This window comes from Pararge aegeria, chromosome 9 (genome assembly GCF_905163445.1).
Source record: "Pararge aegeria chromosome 9, ilParAegt1.1, whole genome shotgun sequence".
NCBI classification, from domain to species: Eukaryota; Metazoa; Arthropoda; class Insecta; order Lepidoptera; family Nymphalidae; genus Pararge; species Pararge aegeria.
This window is the reverse complement of record NC_053188.1, coordinates 18,218,867-18,232,470: the sequence shown is the minus strand read 5'-3', so window position 1 is coordinate 18,232,470 and position 13,604 is coordinate 18,218,867. Positions and strand designations below refer to the sequence as shown.

The following is a 13,604-nucleotide window of genomic DNA, read 5'->3' as shown; positions in this document are numbered from 1 at the left end:
GTGCTATATGCACTTGTAAACATTTATTATAAGTCTTAATTAAAAACTTTGGCAACGAAAAATACATATAAATAACAACAAAATACAGCAAGGGCAGCCTTATACAAAAAGGCGACTTGAGCTGCGAAGCCGATTAAAAGGTGGAAAATGGATGGTGCACAGAATAGACAATAAAATGAAATTAATATACAAACTATATATACGTAATACTTAATTAATAGTATTTGTACGTATAAATAAAATGCTTTCAAATTCAATTCAAAATTCTTATATTATCAGTAGGCCTATAAGCACTTTTGAAACGTTAAGTCCGTGAGTTGGTAGTGACTCTACGAATGGTTCGATAGGCAGATCCTACTGAGCACCGGCAAGACACTCGGCAGTTGCTCTTTTCCAACATCAAATTCAAATTCAAATTTCGCGTTCCTACATATATCTTCACATAATTGCAAGGGGATGGTGATAACTTCGTTCTTAACTTAAACCTAAAGCTACGAAGGGTTCCAAACGCGCCGCCGCTGTTCTATGAAGAGCCCACAACAAACTTAGTCGGGTAAATATTTTATTGTTATCACCATCTCACGGTAAATTAATATTAAGCTATGTAGTTAGAGCAGTTCACACCCAAGCTTTTTTTTATTTTCTATCTTACGGAGCTTACGGTTTCCAGGTAACCTTGTCTTTTAGGCGTAACTTACTTTTATTTAATTACTAATATTAAAGAAATAGTTTGGTAGTAGTTGAGCTTTTTTTGACAGAACTCGTCCGGGGAAGTCCGCCATGCCAATTTCTAATCTAATAACAGAATTACGAGGCTTTACACCTACGCCACAGGTTGACGGGCATAGGGCGGTAATTTAAAGGACTTTATAGGCGACGGTTGTCCAGTTTCCAGCAGATTCCTGATTAACATAAGGTTTCATAAGGATTCCTGATTAGATTTCCCTCTTACGGACTAAGAGGATGGGTCATCCTCTTAGTCCGTAAATTATTACGATAAAAAAACCACTCTGGTTTAGCCAAAACTTTAAACTGCTACATTCGTGAGTAGCGTGTTTGAGTCATTTTCGGGCTGACGTTACCCCCTCGGGAACATGAGCCGGCTCGATTCCAGGAATAACTGAAACCCCTACACTTTGTTTGGGCTCTTCAAATGAATTGTTTTCCAGGAACTCTGGATAATCCTAATTAATATTGTATTTGGGTTCGATTCCGACAACTGGAAACTGCTTGTGATGAATGCTTTTCAGTGCCTGGGTATTTATCTGAATATTATAAGTATTTACTTGTATGTACATAATTCATTGAAAAAAAAATACTCATCAGTCATCTTAGGACCCGTAACACAAGCTACGCTTAATTTGGAGCTAGATGGCGATGCGTTTACTGTCGTATTATATTTATTTTTTAAGTAGGTGAATGTGAGTTAATTTGTTTGTTACGCTTTTACGCTATTTTATTTTCGGGAGGGCACAATTTTGAGCACTGTGGTATCAGAAGTGGGATATCCCGGTTTTCATCACCGTCACGAGCATTTTGGGAATTTATAATTTTAGAATTTTGTTTGGTCTTAATTTAAATACATATGTCAATAACAAGTTTTGTTCTAATCTAAAACCCAGTGCGTGTAAACAACTTGGAATTAAATTAAACGAAAAGTAAAAATGAAATGAAATGAAGTTAACGAAAAAATATAAACAATTAAGAAACAATTTGACGGCCAATTGGCCCAGTGGGCAGCGACCCTGCTGCCTGAGTCCAAGGCCGTGGGTTCGATTCCCACAACTGGAAAATGTTTCTGTGATGAACATGAATGTTTTTCAGTGTCTAGGTGTTTATATGTATATTATAAGTATTTATGTATATTATTCATAAAAATATTCATCTTAGTATCCATAGCTACGCTTACTTTGGGACTAGATGGCGGTGTGTGTATTGTCGTAGTATTTATATTAATTTAATTTATAATCCCTAAAATTACGCGGAATAGTGTTTAATACATTTGATTTTTTAATTATTAAGATTATTTGATAAATAAAATAAAAAATAAGATTATTTGATAGTAGGTCATAAATTATCTATTAAGTTTCTATATGGAAATGCATTGGCTTTTTTTGGCTTGGCGGAACAGCTTTATGCCTACCTGATCTATGCAGGACGGAGGTTATGTATGACTCCCAAAAGTGTATAGGGGGTATACCCCCACGGCATGTACTTTGTGTTAGCTTTGTTAGACGCCCGGGGAACCCGTTGCATACTTCCCGGACGTCTAGAATTGGAAATCTCCTTACATAACCCGAGAAAACTCGCAAAGACGTCGCTCTGCGCGGTAAATTATTATTAGAGATTAAAATTAAGGCTGTGTTCGTATATGTAGGATTTTAAAAGATTATCAAGATGTGCCTCGCTGCGGTGGTTTCGAGGACGTTTTAGATTTTATTTAGTTATAAATAGGTTATATTTATAAAATAATTATTTTAAAGAATAAATAAATACATATTTACTTTTAACAAGATCCGTTGGGCCATTTTAACATGATGTTCTAGTATCTATGGTTAGGTTTAGAATTTGTGTACAACTGAAATTATCCATGTAATTGTTTCTTATGCTAGCCACGTAGAATGAAATACAACATTTCAATTATTAAATAGGTACGACAAAGTTACAACTTTACGATGGTTTAATAATAATTATGTTTACTTAAGTATTCCAGGTAGGTACGTGTGTTAATTATAAAATATAATTAATAAAATGCCCGCTGGTAACAAAATACTTATAATTTAGGCGACCTTAGCATGATTTCATTAGAGGTAAGTACATTATCGCGTTTAAACGAATTAAGTTTGAGTCACGCATTGTCATACCCCTTTTTTACTGACTTAAAAAAAAAGAGGGTTCCAGTCCATTGCTTATTACAGTTACATTCCAGAAGGTGCCAAATAGACCCCATTTAACAATGGTAGTCGCCGATGTTCAGCTTTCATCAGTACGTCCGTCCGTCTGTCCATACCGTGAACCGGTGAACAACCGGTAATAACTAAATAATGAATATTATTTTTTTTCACCAAAAAATGTTCTTAATTCATTTTTGAAAGTTAAGTTTAGTTTTCTAAAATAGGTTGTAAAAAAATGTGATTCGCAGTTTTGTGGTGGCAGCCACCTTGGATTTAAAAAGCGTCATAGTGTTTATTTGATACCCATATTGAGGGAGTTCTGATCTTCAATGCACCTTTAAAAAAAACACGGTTTATCCGTCCGGTAGCTACGATGCCCCAGACAGACGCACACACACGCAGACAAGTCAAACTTATACCACCCCGTCTGTTTTTAAAAGGTTGAAAAGATTGAAATTTTCACAGAATGCTTATATCTTTAACTATTGCCTAAATTATAATACTACTTGCACTTACAATTCACATATTTATGTCTCGTATATTTTCTTCTACTTTAGACAAAATATACGAGAGACTTTTAATAAAATCAATATTGTAAACAAGGCTTTTGAAAGTTCTTTTCATAAAACAATTCATTTATAGGACCCACGAGACGGTAAGCCAGTTCGACTAACCTAACCTTAAGTGTTATAAATAGAACTCCTAGTAGTGGGTGGATTACCAAAGTATTTTCAGGTGGTGGTATAGGGGGAGGTGATATCGATTGACGGTTCGACTGACCCCATTCATTTGTTATTCACAATTTACCATTGTCATGGGTTAAATAATGGTTAAATGGGCTATTAAGGACTTATTTGTTTGTCATTTTGTTTTTGATACTACAGATACGAGTTAATAAGATTGTGCGATGCAGCTATCATTCTTTTGATACATTATATTTATATAGGTAGTTACATATTTATATGTATGCATTCATTTATCTATAATGTCGTATGTATTATATATATTTAAGAAATGAAATATTTTTGTCGTTGTATGTGTATATTTACAGCCCACCAAGCATAAGAGCAGCGTGGTTTATCTATGCTCTAAAACCGTCTCTCCTGTGAGAGACGAGGCTTTTGGCCAGCAGTGGGCCGTTATTTTATGAGCTACTGGTTGCCTGGAAGAGATCGCTATATAGCGATAAGGCCGAAAAATTGTAAACTATAAATTAGCACTTTTTGTGTGCGTACAGTAAAAGTATAATTCAAATTCAAAACTTCTTTATTCATGTAGGCCTATCACAGGCACATATGAAGCGTTCATACATATGTTTACATAATTGTAAGGGGATGGTGATAACTTCATTCGCCAACTTAAACCTAAAGCTACGAGGGTTCCAAACGCGCCCTGGTTTAAGAAGAGTCCACAACAAACCTAGCCGGCTAATATTTTTTTTGTTATAACCATCTCACAGTAAATTAATATTAAGCTATGAAGTTATAGCAATTAACACCCAAGGTATTTTATGGTTTAAGTAATCCTTAAATTTATTTTAGGATTTTTTGTAAGCTTACGTTTTATATAAACTTTGAACTTATTGAGAGACATCTCAGAGATTTCAAATAATATACAATTGCCCTTGAATGAATAAGCTATTTTATGTAGCCTAGTAAACTGCACAAGTAACGAGTTTATTTTTGCTTCTTATATTTGTTTTGTTATTGTTACAATCCATTTCATATTTTATATTGTATTATTATTCATTTTATATTCATTCATTCACTCATTAACTTTTTAAGCATGTCCGTACAAGTACACACAGTACATAAAAACCAACTTGAATTAAATACATTTTAATAATCTTCATATATATATTTCTTATGTGCGTGTGTATATCACTGAACTCCTAGACGGCTGGACCGATTTGAATGAATTTTTTGGTATGCGTTTGGGTGGCACCCTGGATGCTTTAGATTCACAAATCAGCCCGACAGATGGCGCTGGGGTCCGTTAGTAATGCTATAATATTCACAGGACCTATGTAGGCATTTTGCAAGAGACTTCACAAGAGCTTGTTGCCAGCAGGGTATTAATATTACACGGAGCCAAACAATGGATCTGCATAGTGAATTGTGCATCCATTGTGGCGCGAGAGTACTAATTGATTATTTATTATTATTCCACGACTTATTGTAGCCCAGATCGATTACGAACTGCGTGACTGCGTCGCACGATGCGATGCGATGTATTCAACATGTAAAGAACACTCCGACGAACTTATTGTGGCCTTTTTTAAATATTGGATAAAAGCAAGCGCTGAATTTCATGATATAAGTAAACTTGGACATAACCTAAACTGTTTTTTTTTATCGTGGGGAAATCCTCATGGTTATGTCGGACTCGTACCGGCTAAAACCCCACGGTGTTCCAACAAGTCGCTTGATGGCAGGGAACGCGTTCTCACATAACCGAGACCCAGATTTCATTCAGATTTCCTTAAAATGTTCTCGTTTACCGTTAAAGCAATTAGAGATTCCTTAATAGTACCCTCAGAGGGTACAATGCCGAGGATCTGTTTGGTGTGGAGTATACGGATTAAAGAAATTATAAATTACACCATACAGATTCTCCTGCTGTTGTCGGAGTGTAGCAAATTAAGCTTAATTTCATAATAATTTGCTATAACCTGTGAAAACCAATCTGTAAGGTGGAATTAATTTCATAGTTAATATGATTTTTTCTATCTTTATACCTACTCAAATAAACGAAGCAAATTTGCATTTTAAAGTCAACATCTCCTGAAGATGCTCTGAGCGAAACGCAAGTAGAGAATACATTTTTTGTATACGTGAAAATATTGCTGTAAAATAGCAATATTTTTACGTATACAAAAAATGTATTTTAACGCGTATACAGTCAGCTATAACTTTGTATAAGCAATTTGTATCTTTCTCTATCAAAGTATTGTTCGACCCGAGCGATTGTTGGTGTATACTCCGTGACAGAAATCAATTCGTCGCAATATAATCAATTCGACAAGTGAAGATCGAAATTTTTAATTTGAACGATGAATTGTGTCTATTAATATCGTTTATTGTAGCTAAAAAGGGAAAAATATTGAAATAACTGCGACTAGAGCTGTTTTAGTGGAAATATTCACATATATAAGCTCGGCTTACTGTGCTCGATTTATTCTGTTGTGACTTATAACATTTTTTTACCTAATATATAAATAATAAATAAATATACTACGACAATACACACATCGCCATCTAGCCCCAAAGTAAGCGTAGCTTGTATTATGGGTACTAAGATGCCTGATGAATATTTTTATTAATTATGTACATAAATACTTAGAAAATATATATAAACACCCAGACACTGAAAAACATTCATGCTCATCACACAAACATTTTCCAGTAGTGGGAATCAAACCCACGGTCTTGGGCTCAGAAAGCAGGGACGCTTGAAATATGTATATGTAACAAACAAGTTGTAATGATGATGTTGAACATCTGTGAGATGTAAACTTTTTAATTTTAATTTTAATTTTCACATACAGTTCCACTGTACAGTTCATACTATACGTATTTCGGGATTGGACAAGCCTGGGTAGGGGCTTGATGCAAGTCCCGTCGTTACGTTTTTTTCGCTTAAAAGCGCTTGATTTTTAATTCAACTAGCTGTTCCCGCGTACTTCGCCCGCGTTTATTACACTTTTCTAAAAATCTTTTGGGAACCGGTTATTTTATTGGGATAAAAGGTTAGCCTATAATACTTTTCGTCCTTTCAACTAAATTTATGCCAAAAGCAAGTTGATTGGTTGTTTGATTTGGGAGTAAAGGAGGGGTTTTTGAATTTTTGACACATTAACGAACAAAAATTAATCACACTTTCGCAATTAAATATTAAAAAGGAAGGGTAAGAAAGTTGAGATATCTTCTTTGTTGTAGATTATTTAATCAATGGATGATGACAAAGAATGACAAAAAAATAGAACCGAAACTGTGTAAGAAATTTCACTATAACAAATCCTTCAAGGATTGAAGGATTTGTTATAGTAAAAAAAAATACCAATCTAGAAATGCCTACGTCGGTTGTCTCTTACGTTTTTTGTAGGATAGGTACAGATAATTAATGAAAGTCAAATCCGAGTGCCAGTTCGAGCATAGGGTTACGCGTCTTATTATGATTGTTATTTATTCGATTTATTTATAGAGATTGTAATATTTTAAACAGCATACCAATTTTATTTGAAGGTAAACTATAGTTGCTGATTTAAAAAAAATATTGTTGTTGTTTTTTTTTCTGTTTTTATTCATACTTGACCTAATTAAATTATTTATTTCTGTTATTATCCGAAGTGGCAAAGTAAAATAGGTCAGAATTACGAAAAAATATCATGATCATGTTGATCAATTAATGTTCGTATCACCAGGTTGCAAAGAGGAAGATAATGAGCTTAGACCCACCACGTAGCTTCAATGTGGTTTTACGGGCTACGAAACGAAACAGCGTTCAGATTTCAGTGACATATTGAAGGTACTTACCATTTTTTCTTGGTTTTGGTGTTTACGGATGAAGATCAGATGAGTCGAGGTTGAGATCGGGTTGCGAGTGGTATGTGTCTTGTGGCGAGTGGCGTGGCGAGTTCGTGAGGCAACGCACCGGGCCGGACTGGTGCCGGAACAGGGGGCGAGGGCCTTATATAACGGCGACGAAAACGCGGGCGGGCTACTCTGGATAGCTTCTGCGATAGAGCTTTTACCAAGCGGAATCTTGCGACATAAAAGCTTTAAGTTTTAATAAACTCTAAGTTTAAAAATCTTTACAAGTAGGGTTTGTTTCCGAACCTATGATATCAACAATAGTCATCAATCCCATCCTATGTATAACCCGTTTGATTAAGCAGGTAAGTGGAAAACTATGACCTTTAAACAAAGCATCACTCTGCAGGGAATGCTAGGAACACGGGCTAGGAAATGCCGCGCTGTATCCATGAGACATCTTTCTTCTGGTATGAGAAAAATTACTGGGCACAAAACACAGGTCAGGGCGCCTCAGAGGAGAGAAACATTAAGAGGTTAAACACAGCTCGGACGGCTTTATCACATGTTAGTTACAAAACATAAATGGTGTTCTCCAAGGCATGGGACCTATAAATGTGTTTTGAATAATTTTGACGGGTTCTTCGACCACCAGAAGATATTTACCACCCCGGGAACAAAGACGTGCCAGGAAAAGATTTAGCCTTTCGCAAAGCCGCGTCTAAGAAAAAGAAAGCTTTAAATTCTTGTCTATAAAGCTCTAATTTTAAATGGCTCTTTAAAAAAAATCTTTTAAAGATGATATGATAAAAATTCAAGCGTGACGTGTGTAAGTTAAATCTTGAAATTTTGAAACCTTTTGTTCGTTTTTCGATCTTAAAGGTGTTGAGCATGTACTCACATAGCACGTATGCTCTTTTTAAGTAATGCATTATCGTAATTAAACTGGCTGTTTAAAGGTTACACAATATTTCGGTAAATGCTGCTGTTTCAGAATAAGCCCGCCGTTGAACACTCAGACGGTAGTGTGTCCAAACGGGACGTACTTACTAATATTTTTCAGAAACAAACAGAAGTGAATAACTGAATGAGTAACATGATATCTTTAGAACATCAAATATATAATATAATATTTTCTTAACTTTCGAGTCCACCAATTAGCACTGAGCCAGCGTGGTGGACTCGGGCCTTAACTCGTGCCCTGTAATGGGTTGACATGATGATGATGATGAGTAATTTTTGATTTCTATACTCATAAAGAGAAAAGATAAGAGAAGAAATATTTGAAGCTGTTAGGGCTTTGGCTTCCCTTACAGAGGGACCGAGTTCGACCTTTTCTAAGTTACGTGCGTTTTATGCAATTTAATATATATATTTAATATATAACATGCATGCTTGAGAGTTCCCCATAATCTCCATGGCCTCGAAGGCCTCTAAAGTCTAGCAATCCGCACTTGGCTGGCGTGGTGGACTCCATCCTCAATTCTGACGGCCGACCGGTGCAGTAGGCAGCGATCCCGCTTTCTGAGTCCATGGCCATGGGTTCGATTCCCAAAACTGGACAATGTTTGTGTGACGAACAAGAATATTTTTCAGTGTCTGGGTGTTTATTTGTATATAATAAGTATATATGTATTGGTGGACTCTATCTTTATGAAAATTATGTAGAACTCTCAGGCATGCCGGTTTCCTTACGATGTTTTCCTTCACCGTTAAAGCATGTTATATTTTTATTACTTAAAAACATCCTAAATCCCTAGTATAGTATTAGTAGCTTCTTCTAGATTTAAAGTATTACTCCAAGACTAACTCCCTCATAAAAGCGACAATATCCTTGCAGCCACTAAATAAAATTGCGATTTGAATTTCTTTCTGATTTGATTTGAAGCACCATTGAATTTCTCGTGAATTTCTTTCCTCAATCTTTAAATACACGTTGCTCTATTTGCTATGTGATTGAACCAAACCAAGAAACCAACAAATCAATAAAAAACTGTCGTTTTGTTGCTGTGTGGTGGTACATAGTGGTCCTAGTATTGTAACTTACGCAAACTCTTGGTCGCCCTAATACAAGGGATGAAATGAGATGAATAGGTAAAGCAGGGGATGTTAACGAGAGTCGGAGGGAGCTGCCCTTGACCCTCCGTGTTGTTTTGACTGCATGTACCTAATACCTATGTACATTGTGCAATGTGTATAGCTAGAATCTTTTATTACTGCATTATTTGCATAAAAATCGATACTTTTTAGTATCCAGACAAACCAACAACAACATGAGTAACTGTGTAAATAACATCAAATGTTTAGAACATGAAATATCGTATTTTTATAAATTTATTAATTTTTGTTATCTATAATCAGTACTAAGCGGTGATAGTCTAGTGGTTAGATCTTTGACCTCCATTTCGGGGGACCGAGTTCGTATCTCACGCACCTCTAACTTTTCTTGGAAAGAAACGGGCTTATCTGATATCTTTATATCGTCTGCGAAAGGTGCAGAACTCCTTAGTGGGGTTAAGTATACGCTATTACAAAATGATTCCTAAGGTAATTCTGGACCTACCAATGCATACATTTAACAAATGTGTTAAACACATCTAATACAGCGAGGTTACTAGACATTTGATGAATTTCTTAATGACAATGTAGATTGGAAGCAGCCAGCTTCGCTCTCATCTCTTGCATGAAAGAAAAATGATTGTAAATGTTGATGTTGGAAAAGAGCAACTACTGAGTTTCTTGCCGGCTCTTCTCGGTAGCATCCGCTTTCCGAACCGGTGGTAGAGTCACACAGACAGACATATTTGACGGTTCAAAAGTGCTTATAAAGTAGGCCTAGTAGTAGTACTTGAAATAAATGAGTTTTGAATTTGAATTTAGTTATGTGCGACTTTTGCAATAAAATTGGTGAAGGAGTTGCACGCCATGAGAGTTCTCCATCTAATACACAACAAAGGCGCGTGATCTTTTCCAATCAGCACATGGCAATGGCGTGAACTTCATACATGCACAAAAGCACTGCTTACCCTAAAATTGAAATATAGCTCGTCTAGGAGAAGGATTTTTGCCATTTTATGCAATTTTCCTGCTGTATGCATACCCTGGGAAGAAACCAAGTGCACGCCACTGGCACATGGCCAGTCTGCTAGGCTACGCTTAGAACCCTTCTCATTCTGAGGGAAACCCTTAGACTTACCCTGCTGCCAGTTTTCACTGAACCTAAATCGAATGCTTATGATTTGGATCACCTTCTTCTTCTTCTTCTTTCCCTGGGCTTGTCTCCGTACTTGGTCGGCCGGAACCTTCCGTTGTACGTAGCGCCACTGGTACGGCTCCCCGCTGGGCCACTCCAGCCAGCCGAGCTAACTCCAGAAGCTTAGCAGGCCGCCCAGGTCGCACAGTGCTGAATTTAGATGACATCTATGGACGCTTCACCAACGCTTCGTGTGATAACTGTTGTTCAATGGTTGATGTATGCCTAGGAATCTCTTTAGATTAGGCGGTACTTGGCATTACGGCATACGGCATTGCCTTGTTCATCGACAGTGATAACTCCCCGCGCACGTCTCACTTCACACCTGCAGAATGTTGCCAACTCACAAACTTTTTCCCATTTTCACGTTTATCGTGAATGCTTAGAACATTGGAGGTGTACGGGAGGTAATGTCTATCTTCGGTATAGAACATACAATGTAATTTATATTTTCTGTATGGAACATGATTCAATGTTTTAATTCAAAAATAATATTTTAAAATGCCACGAAATGCAGATCCGTGGCGCGAAATCGATATGTGAAGACAAGTGTTAAGTGCACACGTTACGAGCACCATGTGCGCAACAGTTATGGCTTCACAGGCGCCCTTGCCCGCGTTCCTGCTACTCGCATGTTCATGATTTCAACGAGCTCCATTTTAATTTAAGGAAACTGTCACAGAATTTAGAACATACAGACTAATATTGCAGCATCAAGAACCACTCCGCTTTAGTAGTGTTTCTCGAACAGGCTAGGCGGTTAGCCTTCCATTTAGCAGTTCACAGTAAATGGTCCTCTAATGTTCTAAACGTTTACCATAAAATAGAGAAAATGGAAAAAGTTAGTGAGCTAAAAACATTCCGCGGGTGTGAAGTGAGATGTGCGGAGCGTTTTCACTGTTTTTGGACACAATGCTGCATGCAATAATGGATGAATGAGGGTTCTGTATGTTCTTGATTCTATGGAAACAGTATGCCCTTTTTAAGGCTTTTCTGTGTAATAACTTGTTAGGTATTTCACATTTGATATGTGATACTTAAGCGCAGGGAGTTTAGAGAGTAATACATGCAAGAAATCGACTTTAATGACAAGCTTTTGTTTAGTTTTTTTTTTAAAAAATTCACATTTTTTTTTAAAACTACTTCCCGATTTTAGATTGAGCTGTTCCCTGCATGTGTAATTCGGATGAAATGCAATATTATTATGACCTTGAGCTGATCTGATAAGTGTACTCTTTAATAAATCGACTCAACTCATAGTTTTTGGGCTCGCAAGCGAGTAGCGACATGTCTAAATATGAACCTTCTGTGGTTCTTTTTTTTTATTCTGGCTGTACACAGATTAGCTAATGTCAGGTGTCCATATTTTTAATAAAAGTTAGGCAAACTTTTAACATAAAACATCAGGATTAAACTACTTAATTATTTAAATAGGAAAAAGAAAAGGGATTGATTCTATTTTATATTATACGATTTGTTCTTTAGTACCTAAGCATTTTTTTCTAGAAACAATGCTACAATTTTATAAACTTTATGAGAAAGCATCTAAAGTATACTGACGTACGAAGATTAAATAAAAATCATACAGTGATAGGCATGATAAAGCAAAATGAGATCGTGTCACCGATCGTCCGCCCGTGACTCACTCGCACATATTCGGTGCAAACACAAAACAACTATTGGCCAAGTAAAGTAAATACCTACCTTATTAAACTGAGTACAGTCGCATGCAAAATAAAACATAACGAACTTTCGATTATACACAGTGTTTTGTTTTCGTCGAATATCGACAGTCCTTTTAATCTATCCGATCTATAATATTTCTATCAGTAATATTCAAAATAATTGAAGGTTAAGGAAAACGTTAAATCTGCATTTAGAAGCAGCTGCAGCAGTTTTTATGCAGCACGAAACGACCGCAATAGCCGCACCGCGCCGCTGACATTAGTATGCTTCTTTTACACCAAACTATTCTTCTTCTTCTTTTGCTTTTTTGGCTTTTAGGTGTGCCAAATCGGCACGTTGTACTTCGCCAATGTCACGTATACTTGGAAGATCCACAAAGGTGATTGTCAAAAGGTAAACATTATATAACTATAGCACTATACTTATTATAAAACTAAGTATTCCAAAACCAAACTATTAATTTAATTTAGTTATAATTTTTTTTACCAAAGAGTAGCAAATTATTTTGACATTGGACAGATAATATATCACAAAACCGCTGGAGCTTATTTAGCCAAAAGTATAAATAGATAAGCTACTCGTACCAATGAAAAAATGCGAGTATAGTGGCATGCCAAAAAACTTATAACTATAACGTCAAATTTAAAGGTAAATATATCAGAAACAATATAACAATTAAAAGTTATGACAACTGTCTATTATTGTTTTCAATTCGATTAAAAAAAAACATTTGTTTCAAGGATGCCTAGTTTATAACTATATTTGAAACATCAAGTCAGTCTGTATGTGGTCACTCTACAGTGCACCGAAGTCAGATTCAACAGAAATATAGAGGCGGCAAGAAACTCAGCAGATTGCTCTTTCTCAACATCATAATCTTAAGAAAGTTTCTATCTTGTGAGAGATGAGAGCAGAGCGGGCTGCTTCCAAGCATTTTGTCGCTAAGAAATTGATGAATTTCTTAACGACTGCTTATATTCTGCTGGTATATTCATCATCATCATCGTCATCACATCACCCTATCACCGGTCCACTACAGAGCACGGGTCTCCTCCCACAATGAGACGGGGGTTAAGGCCGTAGTCCGCCACGCTGGCCCAGAGTGGATTGGTTTCCTCATAATTTTTTTTTCACCGTTGAAAAAAGACTGTGATACTTTAACTTCTTATAACGTGCGTGCTGGGATTCGACCTCGGGCCCCCGAAAGTGAAGTCACGCTCCTACCCCATGCGCTATCAC

At 36.4% G+C, this 13,604-nt stretch overlaps 1 protein-coding gene across 1 annotated transcript in view; it reads right to left on the bottom strand.

Annotated features, from left to right (window-relative positions):
- Positions 1–7,547, bottom strand: part of LOC120626359 (tubulin alpha-1A chain) — a 36,159-nt gene extending 28,612 nt beyond the window's left edge. The window contains exon 1 of the mRNA XM_039893861.1: positions 7,430–7,547. Coding sequence (XP_039749795.1) covers positions 7,430–7,432 — 3 coding nt within the window. The 5' untranslated portion in view covers positions 7,433–7,547. The remainder of the gene's footprint in view (positions 1–7,429) is intronic.
- Between the last annotated feature and the right edge of the window lie 6,057 nt (positions 7,548–13,604).